Genomic DNA, 18,778 nt, shown 5'->3' on the forward strand with positions numbered 1-18,778 from the left:
AGGTCGGTCAAATAATTCATATTCCCGTACAAAACATGAGAAATTACGGAATGTTGTCAAAAGAGTGGTTAGTTCACAAACTTTATCAGAGTCCTCAGTCAAGTTTTTCCATTGATTTGCTTCTTACATTAAAAAAATTGAAATTCATTCAACATGTCACTGGTAGTATACATTTTATATTGGAAAAAACATCTCAAGGAATTCGTACTTAACTGTTATAGGCACACAGTATGCACAAAAGCGATTCATTTTGAACAATAAACGGCCACTACTTGAACCCAGTTCATCTCCTAGCAACTACCTCTTCCAAAGTTCCATAGCCTACTTGAGAACTCCTTGCCAATCATACACGGCAGTAGCTTTAGCCAACATTTAACGACTAAATTAGGACACGAACTCATTAATAGTATTTCTCTATAGACATGAACATTATTCTGCTATCTTGACTTTTTAATGATTAAACTAAGCATTGGGGGCTTGAAATGCTTTGGTGCAGCTTCATGGAGCCTACAGGTGGCGTCTCTCAGTCAGCAGGTGGTGGTTCTCCTCGCTGGAGGGGAAGAGAGCATCCCTCAGACGGACCATGCGACCTCCGACCCCAGCATGGCCAAAGGCATCCTCCACCAGGGACCTACGAATGGGTCGGTGTACACCTTGTAACGCCTTGGAGAGAGGGAGGAGCGAGACAAGGGGTGAGAGGATGGAAGGAATATTTGGTGGTTAACAGAAATAAATTGGTGTATGTGGAGGCTCAAACTACTCACTTGCAGACCATATAGGCAATGAATGCAAAGACAGCCAACAGCACGGCGGTTGAAGAGAGCACACCTCTGCAGGGTGTGATGTCTTGGACACTGCAGGATGGAAAAAACAGTAATGAACCCAAACCGGAAACATCAATATGTCCACTTCCTAAAAAGCTGCAAGAAAAAGAGAAAGATTGTGAAAATGCATAGTAGAAATATCGTTGCGTAACTGACCAGGTGCATCCTGGGACTTGTTGATGGTGACGGTGGTGGTGGTCAGGGTCAGGCTCCTGGAATCCTCCAGGGTGATGTTGACACAGTAGGTTCCCGGCTCTGGAAACGATCGCATGAGGCGCACTTCACACTGCGATGATGGCGGCACGTCGTCACACATGATGCTGCGCACCTGAGTACAGGTGTGGTCTGACACAATGGTGCAGGCTGAGGTGGGGATGCTGAGGACAAGGGCATTGAAGGTCAATATAATCATCCTTTTTATACTTAACTTTAACAAAAATGAATCTAATTTCCTTGAAAACTTATGAGTGTGAATATTGACTGTGATTTAATATTAACATATTGTAATCATAATCTACAAAACAATCATTTAACTGACAGACATTCATCTTTTTAAAAAAAAAAATGTATTCATCATTTTGTATGAGCTAGAAATGTTTAAAACATAATTTATATGGAGTTATGGACATACAAAGAGTCAGTTGAAAGCTGTCTTTAAAGTTACAATTTTAGATCTCACCCAAAGGTTGAGAGTGAATAAATACATCCTCTTAATGTGTGTGTGTTTCGCATCATGTGTTGTAAAGCAGACTGAGGCAGACCCAACACAGCAGTAGTGCAGCTCTTGCCGTCTCACAGCAGTCAGGAAAACACTAATAAAAACTAAGTCTGTTTAACAAGTTGATAACATAATAATTATACACTCACTTGCCCAGACATTTCACGAGGAAGCTGATGTCGGTGTTGGTCACTCTGGCAGCGGAGACCTCCACAATGCGGCTGTTTGGCTCGCTGCTCAGTGTGTGCTTGGGCTCTGCGGAGAACACATTCATGTAGTGGTTTTAGATGTATATCATCTTCTCGCAACATTAACATGATGGTGTCTGTGTATGTGTGTGTTTTTCGACAGATACAAGCTGAAAAACAATTTGGATATAAAACTATAATTCTTCTATAGCAGAAACATGGATAAATTATTTTGATTTTTTTTTAAATTAGATTATGTTCAAAAAGTAAAACCGACAATTATGTCATTAAGGTATTTGGTAATTCACTTTTGAAAATAGGAGAAGTAGAGGTTTTAACCTAATGATGGTAACACAAACATTAAGATTTATCCTCAGGAGACCAATAATGATACAAGGAAATGCATTCAATGGTTAAATTATTGTTATTATTATTATAGTGGCCTGACCAACCGACAAACAAAGCCACAACTGCATACCAACTAAATAAATTATGAAAGTTAAATTGTAACTGACCCAATGTTTTATTTTTTTAAATCTCCAATATATTTTAAACCCACGAAAGTGTTCAATTAAAAAAATGCCTGAATTTGGTTGCCATCTGGTGCTGGTATCGTAAATGACACGTGACAGACAGCAATTGAAAATTGAACTGCTTTGAAAATACAGATTACGGTTATAATTTGAATTTTTGTGACCCCTTGCAGCCCACCACCTACCAATAATGGTGATGTTGCCCATGAAGGTCCCATGGGCGTAGCGGAAGCACTCGTGCTGTTGCTGTTGCTGTTGCTGTTGCTGTTTGCTGTTGCTGCGCTTGTTGCGAAGCCAGGCCAGGGCCGTGGGGTCAGACCCTGGTGCACCGGAAACAAAAGGAGGTAGGGGCTCCGTGGTGGGCACGCCTGTTGTAGTGGCAATGGGAGCAGAGGAGGCCGTTAGGGGCTTGCTGGTGCTGGTCCTGGAGCTGGTGCTGGTCCTGGAGCTGGTGCTGGTCCTGGGGTGGCACTGAAACAAGAACAAAGTGATAAGAATTACCTCTGAATGGATGAGGATGTGTGTATGTGAGGCTAGTATTCTATCTTAGTTGTTGGGTCTTCATGTATATTCATGTGGTCCTGCTCAGATACACAGACTCCCTCAGTCTCTCTTTGACTCTTAAACACACCTAAACAAACACACTGACAGCTGTGACACTCACCCTGGGTGGTCTCCATCTTGACAGTCCCAGCATGAGTACCGGGCGGAGGTGTGGGAGCCTCTGGAGGAGGAGACACAGGACTACAGTTATGACACATCTACTTTTGTGAGGTAACACTTCAATGATCGGTGCAGGGAAAGTCACTTCTTGCTTTGTCTTGTCAAAGTCAAACTGCACTTCAGGACTAGTCGTGTGACAGCAGCGTTACGTTGTCTTGATCAAAGTTAACAGCCAATCTACTTTTTCTTAATGGCACCCTGTGTTATGTACCATGTGCACCTAGGGCTATATCTCTGTGCCCGTTTCCAGTACCAGAGTGAGGTGGTAAAGTGGAGCTCCTCTGAGTCGGGGGTGGAAGCGGGAGGCGGACACTCCACAGGGAACGCTGCCTCCACCACCATCTTCACACTCATGCTCCCCAGGCGCTGTAGGTGTGTGTGGTCACATCGCGGTGTGTCACCAGCTGGTTGCCATCTTTGAAGTCCCAGATGTAGTCAATGGCGGCTGCGGTTTTGAGGTAGCCACTGGGGTCATGCAGCTGTACTGTGAAGACCACGTCCTCACCGTGGAAGAAAACATTCTGGGACTGGTTGACCGCAACCTTCTGGGAGATGTCGACTGCCACAGGGATCTTATCTAAGGGAGAGTGAGTTAGGGTAAACAATTCTCTGCTTCTTTTTGTGTTTGCTACTGTCTGCCAGAAAGGTAAATAAATTAAATGTGCCTAATCATGTGTGTTTGTCTTCACCTGTGATGTAGAAGACGGTGTTGTCAGTAGTAAGGGGGGGCTGTACTTCCTGCGTTCACGTTTCTTGTAGACCATGACCTCAATGACCTCTGCCCCCAGAGGGATGTTGGTGGTGTTTGATGGTCAAACTGGAAGAAGAGCCGTCACATGTCTCCTGGTACTGGCCTGAAACAAAATGAGAGTTACTTATTTTTGTTTTTTCAACATGAATGTGTTCAAATCTGTAGACCTGCGTGTCTCACCCATTGCGTGCCACACGTAGACATAGCTCTTGTGGCTCCAGTCGTTGCTCTGAGGGAAAGGTTTCCCATCGGGAACACGTTGCATTTAGTCACATCTGGACACTTTCCGAAGCCGTAGTCGTCCAACCAGGAAGTCCAGTTGTAAACGTAACCAGAACGAACCTGTCCATTGGCTGATGAAGAGAAGAGAGTGCAGTTGTGTTATTCAAAAACTTAAAAAAATAAACCTGCACTCATTTACATTTTTTAAACTACAATGGTTCAAATGACCCCTTTTGATGCATCATGTAATGTGACAAATCACATAGATAACCATCCCCTAACATTGAACTCTAGGATCACCTTGTTTTGGTCCTATAGTCTGTAAATTGAATGTTTTGGTTCAATCACGCAACCCATGTTTCTAGCAACAACAGACAGTTTTTCAGCAAAGTATCCACGATAAATCCACTGCACCGAAGAGCAGATAAACACATTTAGCTATACTACAGAGCCAGATATTTTCTTCAGGAGACAAAAACCAAGTTGTTAGGACACAGATAAAAACAACTCAAAATTCATTTCTAATGTTGCTCTTTGTCTCCTGGATATTTGAATTGCAAAAGCATATTAACTATATTAACTTTATAAATTGATAATATGTTGACCTAGCGTTTACAGTTGTTGTGCTGCCCCCAAGTGGCCATTAAATGAACTAATGCCGCTTTACGCATTGCCTGTAAATCAATTTTGAATGACTAAAATAATTTGCTGTTGCTGTCTGATGTGATGCCGTGGTGTTTTGTGGAGGAAGATGATGTAATGTAATGTGTGTGTGCTTGGCCTGGTCTGTTTTTTGTTGGCAGCACCTGAGGCCTCGCGCTCCGTACCATCCTCGCAGTGATCATCCCATACAAGGTCCCCATTAGCATCCTCTTTCTGGCATGGTGGGTACTCCAGCTTTGCGGTGAACGTGATGCTAGAGCCATTGAGAGCCGGACTGTCGCTGGTCAGACGAACCTTTGGTTTACCTGCAGAAAATATTAAAAAATATTAAAAAAATAACATAAAGAATTGAGAGGAGAAAATGGCTTTACTCACCTTTGTGGTGCATGAGTTCCTTTGGCTTTGGGGTTAATGGAGGGTAGAGGTAATCATCCCATGGGTTGGTGTCAGGATCCCAGCCAGGAATTGGTGGAATTGGGAATGGTATCTTCCCTGCCATAGCATGCTTGTGGGGGAACATGTCAGCATATGCTGGCAAGAGAGAACAAAACACATTTTAGGACTCCTGCACTCTTTAAAAAGTGTTGATCCTTGAGGGAAACTGACACTTGTGGGATTTTCCAGGGTCAAACTTTTTTTTGTTATCTGTAGTTTTAAACTAAATATGATAGCCATATCTGTTTATGATATCGTTTTATTTTTACTCCATTCCTTGGTTTCTTCCTTCTCTCAAAATGTTGACTTAAGCATGAATCACATATTTTAAGGGATGACATGAACAGAGTTCCATCCATGCATGTAATTAAATTAAAGGAAAAATAATCCAGATATTTGAGGATACATTTTCTTGTAAACAGACATATGCAGATACACACTGCTCATAACTTGACAATAATTATTTGAAACTACATATAGTTGTAATAATACAATACAACTTTTGTTATTTTCATAGTTATGACGACTGAGGAAAAAACGTGTTTTCCCCATTGGGATCCCTTGAAAAAGAGATCATTGATCTCAATGGGATTTTACCTGGATAAATAAAGGTTTTGAATTGAATTTTGAATTGAATTGGGATCCTATTTAAAAAAAAGTTTGACATTATTGTAAATGTATTAAGATATATTACATTTGTATGAACTTTTCTTTAAGATTGTTTTTCTGACCGGACACCATTAGCCAGGTCTCGCGCCTTAATTAAACTCATGGGACTCTGAGTGCAGATCTGAGAATAGGTAAAACAGATACTGTAAGACCTTGAGCATCAAACGTATATCAAACCCTTAATAATACTGTAAAATTATATATATCTTAAAGACAAGGCCATTAAGATTGCATTTGTTTTGTCATTTTAGTGTGAATATTTTTAATGTGGTGTACATTTAGGAAACACATAAGCCTGCATTTAATAAAATGCAGTCAGACTGAATGTTCAAGATGGTATAAAATAACTTCAATTAATAAAGCTGACTAACTCTGAAGCACTTACTTTTGCGTCCATCAGCTTGGAAAACAACGCAGGCACAAACCAGGAGAATAACGAATAGCAAGCCTTCCATTTCCACTCTTCAGCAGGAAAGTGTCTTGACCAAATCTTTCCAAAAAAAATGCCAGACACATTAAATATCTAGTAGCCTAATACGTGTTCCCCGACAGAGCTTGTGTCTCTCTCTGCCCGTCTAGCTCTCCAAAGTGATCCTCCTGCTTGTCCTGATGTCCAATAATTGAATCTGGGGCCGCTGAGCGCACAAACATGTGATGTTTCCTAACAAGACGCATCTCATCCCTCATTAGTCTGCTTTACGCAAACAGTCATGAGAGATGCAGACCGTCGGCACGCCCCCTCACCCTATGACCTGAACGAGCAGCTTTTAATTCAAAGGAGCATTTATTCAACAATATAAAGTTATTGTATGCTTACGAATTGATTATTTGTCTAATTAGAAAAACGCAACAATAAAGTCATGATATATTTCCTTTTTGATGCAGTCTAAGGTAGCCTACAAATTGCTCTCCATAATTATTATTATTAGATCCTATGGCCTGAATAATAATTAGTGTCACATTTTACATTTAAATAACGTTCTCTTAAAAACAATTACAGTTTGCCATCGTTTTCATTATTCTGATCCATTCCGGAGAAACATGTGTTCAATTAAAAAGTGATCGGGTGACAACGTGCCTGGATTAGTCATGTCAATTGTATAGTCTACAACCCATAAATCCTAAACCGCAAAAGGTTCCTCAGTTATATTACGCACAGCATGGCTGCGAATCGTACACAATCAATGTAATATAATTACATAGAGTTATCGATATTATTTTGATTGTAAATTGTAGGCCTATTCCTAGTTTGATGGTAACGTTGAATCCTGATATCCTTAAATGTCAGCGTGTGTGTGATAGCCGAGCACATGACTGTCTTTATTACTGAATACATTGGTCTGATCGAGCTGTGTCATGGTGAAACGCACAGATGTGAAGTCTGGGCAGTGATTGCTCCATACTGCAGCACCAAAAGCAGAAGGAAAGCATAAGATGTGCGCTCGTTTTCCACACCATCCAACATGTGATTATTAATTCAGCGGGTGTGCTGCTGTCACGAGGCGAGTCTGGAACTGTTTCAAAGGTAACACAGAAGGTCCCGAAACTCAAACCCACTCACAATCCATTTACTATCCAAACTTTATGATTAACACTGAACCTCAGAGAGAAAACTTTGATCTGTGTTAAAAAAATAAATGTAAAAAAATCTCACAGATTCACGATAGCCTATTTAATTTACAGGAAACGAATAAAGCTGCTGCTAAGGTGAAGTTATAAAGGTCCCCAGAAAAAATATTTACAAATAATATTTTATCCCAATGAAGTCAACAAACTATAGCCTATGCACAAATGTCAAAAATACTGTGCCTGTTGTGTCTTATGTCATATGTGATGTTTTGTTGTACAATATAATACATTTTTCCATTAAAGTGATTGTTTGTCTTGAGTTAATGGTTTTTGTGTTTTTTCTTTCTTTCTGTGTATATTTTGCAGCCTTGCCAAGACAATGAGATTGGCTCTATTGTATTCTGAAAAACTGCATTGTGGGTGCACAACATTTTAGGAAGAAATGAGAATGAGATCATGAAACGGGGGAAGAACAATAATCTGCTTCTCAAAATAAATAAAATAATAAACGAGAGATGTTTTAAACTTTGATACAGCAGATAGCAACTTAACAGTGCAGTGTATGACCTCAAGGTGTAGGCTATTGTAGATAATCGAAAACCCAAATAATGCAATGAAAATAGGCTACCTAGGAAATTAATCTACGACTGTTTGGTTCACCGTGAGACAACCACACTGTTATTCAAAATGTCAGGTAATCATGAAAATACATTTAAATGATTTAAAGCTTAAAGATCAAACCCATATAAGCTGCCTAAAATGCTATCAAATGATGATCTCATTCCCTTTTTCTAGGAAACATTCTGAAACACCATTAATGTTCACCTTGAATCGTCTCTCCGTCTCGAGGAAAACCGAGCCAACTCCAGGCATCGTTAAAGGCCAAGAAGTGTGACAAAAAGCCACGGAAGTCACCTAGTAAGTGGAACCTGAATTACCTTTATTTGTCGTCAAATAAACATGACATGTAGAAAAAAAGGTTCGTTTACATCAATACTCATCATCCTCCAGTAGAGGGCAGCACCACTCCGCAGCTCTCATGTTGGAAAGCTGGAAAAGGGAGTGCTGGGTTCCCATTGTGCCAATTGTTTGGATTATAAATATTGATTGTTTACTAATATATAATTCAGTATACATTTGATAAAGTCTGGTAAAAAGTGTGTTATGTTAATCTGATTAAATTGTGGGATATTAATCTGAAAGTTTAAAGTAAAAAGTAATCAAAAAGGTATAGTGCAGTACAAAGTGTGAAGAGGCAACAGGATGCTAACTGATTAAAATGCAACAATATGCAACTTGTTTTAAAGTAGCCTACGTGTTGATTTAAAGTAGCCTACGTGTTGATTTAAAGTAGCCTACGTGTTGATGCTTTCATTTTTTTACTTTTACTTAAGTACAATAAGAAAGACGGACTTTACCACACAGTAATGCAATTATTACAAAAGAGGAGAACTTAAGCCCAAATTGTTCCTCCAAAAGACAGTTGTAAAACTGAAAAAAAAAACAGAAATGTATTGTGCAGCCAACAGTATCTCTCTCTCTCTCTCTCTCTCTCTCTCTCTCTCTCTCTCTCTCTCTCTCTCTCTCTCTCTCTCTCTCTCTCTCTCTCTCTCTCTCTCTCTCTCGCTCTCTCTCTCTCTCTCTCTCTCTCTCTCTCTCTCTCTCTCTCTCGCTTGTCATGCCTTCTCATTTACAGCCCTGGCCTCTGGTCGAATGGTGGAATGCAGTCTCATTCCTGCAGAGTACATGGACTGGACCTTCAGAGTGTGAGTGTGTGTGTGTGTGTGTGTGTGTGTGTGTGTGTGTGTGTGTGTGTGTGTGTGTGTGTGTGTGTGTTTGTGTGTGTGTGTGTGTGTGTGTGTGTCTCCACAAGTGTGAGTGTGTGTGTGTGTGTGTGTGTGTGTGTGTGTGTGTGTGTGTGTGTGTGCGTGTGTGTGTGTGTGTGTGTGTGTGTGTGTGTGTGTGTGTGTGTGTCCATGCTCCATTTATGTGTATGCGTGTGTCTGCAAATGTGCTGGCCGTGGAAACTCCAATTCAGTGTGTGTTTTGGCTGCAGGTCGGGACATATGCGGTGTTCAATGTGCAGTGCAGCACTGGAAAGACATGAGGAATTTCTTTCTTCTCAACCTTGAAGCTTCTAAACGTATTCCCACAAGGAGACAAAAGAACTGGTCACTTCTAAACTCTTTCCGTCTCTGTGATCTTTCATGTCTCTATAATTTCCACCCTCTTTGCAACACCGTCATCTTGTTGCTCTGAAGCCCTCCTTTACTCTTTCAACTTCTCAATCTGTCTCTCCAGGTGTCCCTAACCCTCCTCTGTGTACTGTAATCACAATCATCACAAGTCATTCTGCCCTGTCATCCTGAGCAGAGGGGGGTTGAGTGTCTTTGAGAACAATGGGAGGAAGGCTGTGAGTTGCTAATCCCACTCACTCACTCAACCCATCCAGACACCCACACCACTGTCGGGGGGGGTGCCTTTCACAGCTCCATCCAGCCACAACACAGAGCAGAGTGTGTGAAGCAGGCTGACACACTCCTTTCTAGTGATGTGGTGAAGACACTTTGGGTACAGACTGACCTCTTGGCCACCATCATAAAGAAAACACCACCCTGAGGACACTTGGTAACAGCATTAGGAACGTTTTGTATATTCCATTCCTTACCTCACATTTAGGGCGTTTTCACTTTTCTCTACATTTTTTATTTTAGTGCCTCTTTGTAAAATTCCTTCTGATCATGTAGGAACAACTATTTCCACTTGTTAAAAAAGTTAATTCAAATAAAGATGGACTATGCATGGTTGTCTGAACTCAGTTGAAAACAGACTGCCAAGATCTCCTCGGAGAACCGGGGACTGACTTTACCACCGCCCCGCTTCCCAGCCTCAACAGTCGGTCATGGGACTGCGAGGCCCGCCGCCAGCTGGCCAGCGATAGCATCTTTGATGTGTGATGCACCGGGGAGACGCCTCCACCAAGCCGACTCTCACAAACTGCAGGAAGAATAAAAACACTGTCTCATTTCATTGCAACGTGGACTTAATTATAACAGAATGTTGTTTTTCTGTTGCGAACCCAGTTTTGAAAGAGAACTACTGGCGCCATATCAAATTAAAACTAAACACAAAGTCCTCCAAATGAGTCATTTCAAAATAAAATAAATCATGAAAAATACTGAATTAAACACTTTGAGAGAAGCAGCTTGCATTACAGTGGTTTCCATTAGACTATTGGGCCTATTGAAAATGTTGGCAAATAAATCCCTTTGATCAGATAACTGTTGGGATTGCTTTCAGGGTTGAGACAGCAGGTGTACAGGCAGCAGGTGGATCCATCAGGTGCATCTTTAGACCTTGAGCTCGGATCGACGCGGGCTTTAGGACCCCGGGATGAGCTGGGTGAGAGGCAAAGTGTGCGCACCTACACCATGAAAGAAGAAGTTGAGGGGGTGTCTTGAACCTGCCTCGTCTGTCACTCCCATCCCAGGTCTGCTGCTCCATGGATGCAGCGATACACTCCAGAAGACGAACGGGGCGAGTAGCCTATCGTTCTGCTTTTTAGATTATCCATGCAGTGCTGAAATGTAATTGAACTCAAAGTTGAGTCAAAGCTAACAACATGGGTCATTCAAGGTGTGTCAATTTCCTATCCTGTTCTCTGCACTCTTCATGATGAGGCTGTGGGGCAGAGCCATAGTCCGGAGGACGAAGGTGCTCTGCCTCTGGCTGCTGCTGCTCGGGTTCGCCCTGGTAACTCTGGCTCTCTCGGACCTCTTAAACCGGGACCGAGTCCACAGTCACCAGAATCCTATCCCTCCACGCCGACCCCAGGGGATCCCCAATGACCTGGAGGTCATCGTGGACTCGCGGGACCCTGCATTAGAGCTCGGTGTGGATCTCGCCCCGCTAAAATCTCTGCAAGAGGACCAGCTTCTATTTGTGCCATCTATGAAGGGCACCAAGAACCCAAGACAGAGGAAGGGAACGTACAAAGTGCTTCTGCCCGGAGCAAATAAGGACACCCGCACCCCTGCGCCCCCCACGCACGGTGAAATGGGGAAAGCGGTGCAGCTGGAGGAGAGGGAAGTGGAATCTTCTTTGGTGCAGAAATACGGCTTCAACGAGGTGGTCAGCGAGAAGATTTCTCTCCATCGCAGGCTGCCCGAGGCACGCCATCCCGAGTGAGTGCACGGACTTAAAATATACACCAAGACTTATCAGCCGAACCGACCCAACTTCTGATGCTTTCAAAGTAAATTAATGTGTCGCTTTGATGTGCATTTGTTTTCCACTCCACAGGTGTTTTGGGGAGCAGTACAGCGAGTCTCTGCCCTCTACCAGTGTTGTTATCTGTTTCCATGACGAGGCTTGGTCCACGCTCCTGCGCACCGTGCACAGCGTGCTGGACACGGCACCCAAACAGTACCTGCAGGAGGTTCTGTTGGTGGATGACATGAGCCAGCACGGTGAGTTCCTCCATCCGGCCACATCAGTTCATCCATCCATGACCTGATCTGACCACGTGTCCATGCCTCTGTTTACTCCCCAGGTCACCTGAAGAGTGTGCTAAGTGAGTATGTGTCTCATCTGGACGGGGTGCGTTTGATTCGCAGCACCAAGCGCCTGGGTGTTGGAGGGTGTCGTACTATGGGTGCTGCCAGAGCTGCAGGGGAGGTGCTGGTGTTCATGGACTCCCACTGTGAATGTCAGAAGGGCTGGCTGGAACCACTGCTGGAAAGAGTTGCCCAGGACAGGTACTCACATCTAATTGTGTGCACACATAATGAAACTGTGCAAAGTTATTGGTATTCCAATGCCTGATTTGTCATTTGAATGACACTAATTCTAAAGACTCTGTTGGTTGAATCCCAAAAATATAATATGTAAACTAATTAGAGTTTTGTCACAGAGAACAATTCATAATAATAATAATAATAATAAATTGTATTTCTATAGCGCTTTTCATAAACTCAAAATCACTTTACAATAAGGGGAGGGTTAGAATTAAGACATACATTTGGTCTTGAAAACAATAACCCAGCAGCAGGGTCCAAACTCTGTCTGTTTCTTTCTCTCCTATGTTCTGCTGTTTGACAGAACCACTTGGGAGAAGTGAGAAAAGGGAGGGTTCAGAGTTGTTAGTTGTCTTTACTCGTTAGTATGGCATGGGAGACATGCACTGTGGGTGTATCCAAAGCTCAGCTCTCATGATTTGGCACCAGTCTTGTGTCTCAGGCTGCCTGCAGTGTGGCTCTAATTAGACTAGGTAATTAGGCTGAACTCTCAGACCTGGAATCTGCAACCGCTCAACTCCACAGCCACATATTTGACCCTTTTCCCAACCCCCCCATGCTTAATCTTCTTACTTAATTTCCTCCAAGCATCACAAGGCGAGAGAGACATATCTGAAACAACATATGTGAACCAGAACAGACTCCTATAAAGTGTGTGTGTCTCAAAACTTGGCATATGCGACATAAGCCTGAGACACATTAAACACATACTGTATCGGCAGTTAAAAAGAAACACGTCAACACAAACTGATGAGAAACTTTGTTCTTCTTTACTCATTGCACACAGCCCAAGGAGTCAATAAGCCACTTGTCAGAAGGCCCCATGCAATCTGTCTTGTTGGGAAGTCAATAAAAAACATTGACAAGGAGAGCAATTATGACCACAAAGAAAGCAAGAGTCTCAAAGCAACAGAAACAGCATCAAAGAGATGCAAAATAGCAACAGAGATATTCAAAAAGACAACATGAAAAATGTTCTAAACAACTAAAAAGAGATGCAAAATGACCATGCACTATTCAAAAATACTTCAAAAGACACAACACAACTCTGAAGAGATGCAAAACAACTCCAACGTGAGATAAAATGACCACAAAGAGACCCAAAATGACCAGTACTAAGAGGGAGGGTAGAATACTAAGTGAAAGTTGACCAAGAAAGGCTGGTTAGTACTTTTAAATATTATATTATCAAATCTTGCCTGTGAAAACAGATTTTGAATTCATAACATCAGCCTCATTGTGAATTACCATACTTGATGCATTTCAATAAAAAAAAAATACATATTTGAATGACTGTTCCTATTAATGTGGGGTCTGTGTGCAGGACCAGAGTGGTGTCCCCCATCATGGATGTGATAGACTGGCAGACCTTCCAGTACAATGCCACCCAGTGGCCAGTCAGGGGAGTGTTTGACTGGAGACTGGACTTCCACTGGGAATCTAAGTCGGAGCTGCAAGAAAAGGACCCAGACTCAGCGGTTCGACCTGTGCAGTGAGTTCACAGCTAGATGATATCAAGTGTGCTCCCATGACACGAGTATACAGCAGTTTAATATAGAAGGAATGTAGAATAAAGCCTGAGAGGAAGCACTGAGCACATTTTTCACGAGAGCATAAAAGGAGATACAAATCGTTCTTTCTGTAAGTGCTCATAGTTCATAAGCAGTAACCTTGACAAGGTGTGACTTTATGGCTCATAAGCCAAAAGGAACCACTGCTCTAGGCTGCTTTCTGAGATTAGTGTGTCCTTGCTAATTTAGACTGGTGTTTCATTGTCTCTCCTGTGTTTGTTCTTGGCAAGTGATTCAGATTCTGTACCAACAGGAGCCCCGTGTTAGGAGGCGGAGTTGTGGCTATCGACCGACATTTCTTCCAGAGTGTGGGAGCCTACGACCCTGGGATGCTGCTGTGGGGAGAGGAACAAATTGAGCTGTCTATCAGGGTAAAGCAAAACATATTTAAATTATCAGTTTTCCTATCGAAGTCCTCCAATTCACCTGCTCACACAGGACTGAGGGAAGACAGATTGCATTGATTATTCATCCGAAGTCACCTAATCTTTTGAAGCGATGCTTTGGCTGAGTGATTCAGTTGCCTTCTGTCAGGGACTCAGGAATGTAGTGTGTAGTGTAGTAATGATAATAATAATAATAATAATAATCCTTATATTTATTATAGCGCTTTATCAATGACTCTCAAAGCGCTTTACAAATACACATTACACATACACATTACACATACAGATCATACATACATGTAATGGTCATCTATGCCGTCATCATGATGCCTTTTGCAAATGGAAATCTCAGGTTGATAGTGGTCTGGGAAGGCTTGGGCCAGTTGACAAAGGGTCAAGTTTGAAAAGGGAAATGTTATATGACCACTTGCTTTCTTTTGACAACTTTCTAAACAACAGTTGGGAATTGTAGCATGTTTATGACAGATAAGACTGTGAATGTGCTATTTTTTGCAAGCTGAAAATGGATTTGATTGAAACTCAAAAAGCAAACCTAAAGGGCCACAAACCTGTTTCTCTATTCCTGTAGGTGTGGTCATGCGGGGGCTCCTTGGAGGTGGTTCCCTGCTCCCGTGTGGCCCACCTGGACCACCACCACCTGCCTTACAGCTTTCCAGACGACGAGCTGATCCAGAGGAACAAGATCCGGGTCGCAGACACCTGGATGGACGCATACAGGAAGATCTTCTACAGGAGAGACACACTTGCTCATTTCATCAGACAGGTGTGTATTACTGGTGTGGATATTTTGAAATACTTGATTTGGGTGTTTAAGATAAGATAGGATAAGATAGAACTTTATTGATCCCAATTTGGGAAATGTTTGATGTCTACCAAATATATAAGATTTACAGACATCGTTCTTTTTTCCCTCTGCAGTCTGAGAGCCCTAACATCACAGAGCGTCTGCGGCTTAAGAGGAGTCTGGGCTGTAGGAACTTCCACTGGTACCTGACCACAGTTTACCCACAGCTTTACATCCCTCAGGACAGACCTGCACTGTCAGGAGAAGTAGAGAACACACACACACACACACACACACACACACACACACACACACACACACACACACACACACACACACACACACACACACACACACACACACACACACACACACACACACACACACACACACACACACACACACACACACACACACACACACACACACACACACAATGTGTACTATACATTGAGGCACATGACACAATGTGATATATCATTTTTGTTCCTGTTTGAAGCTGTATAATGTCGGCACTGGCAGCTGTGCAGACTACCCTCGAGGGCAGGGGCCAAAGGGCGGGGCCATGAACATAGCACCGTGCAGTGGGACAGGCAGCCAGGTAACCATGACACTGTTATAAAAATCTAAGACGGACTTGTTTACATGACTTGAGTCGGACAGACACATTTGATGACTTGAGACTCAAATAGAAAACTTTACTTGGACTTTAACACCAATGATGTGTGCTTTCACACGGATTTGAGCCCTTTGACATGGAACATTTACAACCAAACCCTGAAAACCAAAGATGGAAAAGTATGTTATTTCAAAAGTGTGCCATAAATCAATTAATGTCCCTTAATTTCCTGAAATAGCTAACGTTAACACTATTGATAACCAGCAATTTCATACTTAATTCTACAATATCTACTTTGTTTGAATCAATCACTATGTCACTAAGCTCCATGGGTAAACCACCTCTGCAGACAGCTACACACAGTGGCAAAGATTATCTCTGTTGTCGTTGCAGCACTGCGAACTGAACTCTGAGTTAGAAGTGCGATGGGGTCCAATGGGGGCTTTGTGTTTGGACGCCAAGGATGAGAGGGCGGTTTTATCTCCGTGCTCCACACACCGACCAACCTCCAGCAGACTGCAGTGGACGTTCATAAAGGCAAGGCAGAAAGTTACTATTACCTGAATAGATGGTCAGAGTGAGTGTTCGGCTAACTGTCTGTTTTCTCTTACAGCTGAGCGGTCAGCTCGTCCACCAGCAGTCCCAGCTGTGTCTGGAGGTTTTGAAGGAAGGAGGGCTCCCACTAAGCAGCCCAAAAGAAGTGAAGACAGGGGGCCTCTTCCTGCGCCCTTGCACCCATCACCCCAGACAACAGTGGCACTTTGAGCAGCTAGTAGCTCCTAAAGGTGCCTGATACAGAAAGTTAAGAGCGATATATGGATTTGTATAGGAACTCTTTTCATTTATACTATACAGAGTGGCATATGTAGCAAAATGGTGCAAAAAGAATACACACAAAATAAAAATGTTTATTATTTTCTCCTCTTTGCCTCTCAGCTTTTTTGTTCCTGTTTTAAGGATTGCAAATAAAATGTATTGTGTTGACTGATTATTAAAATATGATTTAGATACATTACGTTAAAACAAAGTCTTTATTTAAAACTGCTTTTTTTAAATATATGTATTTATGTACATTTTATCATACAGTGTGAAATCATTGATATAACATGATGTTTTAGCGATTGATATTTATTTGTCCACATACTTTTGCCGATATAGCTAGTTCTGCAGGACATGTATTAATGTGAAGTCCCTGCAAACCCAAATTATTTAACATATTAATTGAAAACACGTTTCCTAAAGTTCCCCTCACAAATGTTTTTTTTTGTTCACAATGTTTATGAAGTCTGACCAAATAAATAAGTATATTCCTGTGATATCAGCTGCCAACAGCAGAGGGAGCCATCTGCTTTCAAAATCCTCTCTTAAGAATCTGATCAATGTGAATGTCTGGTTTATGGTGTATCAAACTACATGTAACCAGATTACGTAATCAGTCTATAAAGGTTATTGCACCCCTTACAGTATTGAAACATTTGGATTACTACAAGGGCTACGATGTTGCAATTTATATTTAAAAATAAAGAACGATATTTCACATATAACATTTAAATACTTTAAATTGCTCACAACACCAAGTGAAGCAAGTCTTGAATATTGTATTTATTTTCATTGCATTTGATATATTGAGGTTAACCAAACGTTATGGAAAGTAATCGGTACCATACGTATTATATTGTAAATGTTAGGATTAGGTTACTGTTTGTCTTTACAGGTCATTAATAATTAACGGGTTCCATTTTTAAAGTTGACCTCCCAACCCTGGTAATTGTTATACAGCAATAACATCCCCATATTATTTACTTATTGGAAATACCATGAATAGGTTCTGTTGTGAACTTTCTGTGGTTGGAGCTGATATAATTATGCTGTACAGTTACCCTACCATGTGACAGTAATATCCTGATGTGCAAGTGACAGAGAGCAGTGTATGCTGTCCCTGATTAGCATCAAGACAACAGGGTCATGTGTTTTTGTGTCTAAGTGTTTACTGTTACTCAAACCATTGGTGTGTACAGTAGGCGTTATTTAAGTCGCAGAGCCCAAGGTTAGGAAGACCCAGAGCTCACCCTCAGTAACGCTCTCCATGCCCCCGAGCATTGAGTGCTAAGAAGCGCCTATATTCTCCCTCACGGTCATGCTTTTTTAACCCATGGTGCACTTAGCAGTACACGGCACCTTTTCAATACATCCAGTCAAATGGCTTGTCTGCAGCTCCGAGGCATAGGTCAAACACTTGGACAAACAACATGTTGTTGATTAATACGTCTTCTCTCAGTTACATAAATAAAGGCTACTGGGATGATGCACAAGAAGGGCAACACTTCTCTGCTTCGGGTCTTCAGAGGGCTCAAGAGGTCAACGACTCATTTGGTGGCAAATTGCATTGTGAATGCAATCCACGTTTGCTCAGAAGATAAAGACAGGGACGGGTCTGACTGTTTAACCACTTTGTCATGCTCATATTAAACGTTGCATGTTGTGACATTATGACCTTAACCATGTATGAAAATTGTTTTTAAGTATGATTTTGAACTGACATGCTTCAGATCATTTTAGTTTAGAGTGTCAGAGACTCCAGCTATGAATCATGGTTAATTAAAGCAATGGCTATTCAAAAGTATTTGTATCTGCTATAGGAGATAACACTTAATTTACAGAGGTACCTTCCCAAATACAAAGAATAAAGATGTATTGTGTTTTTCTTTAAAGCCTCTGTTATATAGTCATTTTGATATGTGACAAGCTTATGCAAATTCCCACATAATGGGTTTGAATAAGGTTAGATTAAATAAAGACATTTTGCAGGAAAATAAATATTTGCAAGAAAAGTTAACTTGCCCACACATCTTGCATCGTACTTGTGTGATCATGGGAACACCACCCAACCCCACACTTATACAAGATACCTGTGGAAACAACAAAGAAGTGAACATGAAAAAGGGACCTGAGAGTAGCCTACCTCTGGTAACCCCTTTTATAAATCCAATTACCGGCTGTTTTATGGCTTAAATCCAATGGCCTATAGGGGTCCTTGAAATCACTTTTTATTGCAGAGTATCCTAAGATGTGCAAAAAGTTCCCAGCAGAGGATAAAAGGCTACACGAAGCAGTCTCTGTAAAGACTCTCAGCAATAGTAATCAAACATGCTGGTAAATCAACGCCCTTCACAACATGCTTTTTCGAGAAATGAGGCAATATGTTTAATATTTGTAACATATGGCAGCTTTTGCCAAACTTATTTGGTGGCATCCAATACTTAAATCCCATTAAAGACTATTCTAGACATTGATAAAATGTATATA

The 18,778-nt window shown here is 41.7% G+C and overlaps 2 protein-coding genes across 2 annotated transcripts; one reads left to right on the forward strand and one right to left on the reverse strand.

The window, feature by feature from the left end:
- Positions 1 to 68: 68 nt before the first annotated feature.
- Positions 69 to 6,351, reverse strand: gpnmb (glycoprotein (transmembrane) nmb). The gene is given in 19 exon segments (XM_034093954.1): positions 69 to 645; positions 648 to 663; positions 765 to 828; positions 831 to 854; positions 981 to 1,201; positions 1,692 to 1,797; positions 2,449 to 2,723; positions 2,924 to 2,987; positions 3,240 to 3,276; positions 3,278 to 3,351; positions 3,354 to 3,563; positions 3,676 to 3,712; positions 3,715 to 3,792; positions 3,794 to 3,840; positions 3,918 to 3,992; positions 3,995 to 4,090; positions 4,787 to 4,927; positions 4,998 to 5,153; positions 6,112 to 6,351. Coding segments are annotated over 19 exon segments (1,929 nt in total). The 5' UTR covers positions 6,182 to 6,351; the 3' UTR covers positions 69 to 507.
- Positions 6,352 to 10,772: 4,421 nt separating this feature from the next.
- Positions 10,773 to 16,360, forward strand: LOC117455449 (polypeptide N-acetylgalactosaminyltransferase 15-like). Its single transcript, XM_034094968.1, has 10 exons — positions 10,773 to 11,479; positions 11,598 to 11,764; positions 11,848 to 12,052; positions 13,416 to 13,583; positions 13,916 to 14,033; positions 14,638 to 14,832; positions 14,988 to 15,119; positions 15,353 to 15,454; positions 15,866 to 16,009; positions 16,086 to 16,360. The coding sequence occupies exons 1-10, from the start codon at positions 10,968 to 10,970 to the stop codon at positions 16,263 to 16,265; spliced, it is 1,923 nt and encodes a 640-aa protein (XP_033950859.1). The 5' UTR covers positions 10,773 to 10,967; the 3' UTR covers positions 16,266 to 16,360.
- Positions 16,361 to 18,778: the final 2,418 nt, after the last annotated feature.

This window comes from Pseudochaenichthys georgianus, chromosome 11, assembly GCF_902827115.2.
Source record: "Pseudochaenichthys georgianus chromosome 11, fPseGeo1.2, whole genome shotgun sequence".
Lineage (NCBI taxonomy): Eukaryota > Metazoa > Chordata > Actinopteri > Perciformes > Channichthyidae > Pseudochaenichthys > Pseudochaenichthys georgianus.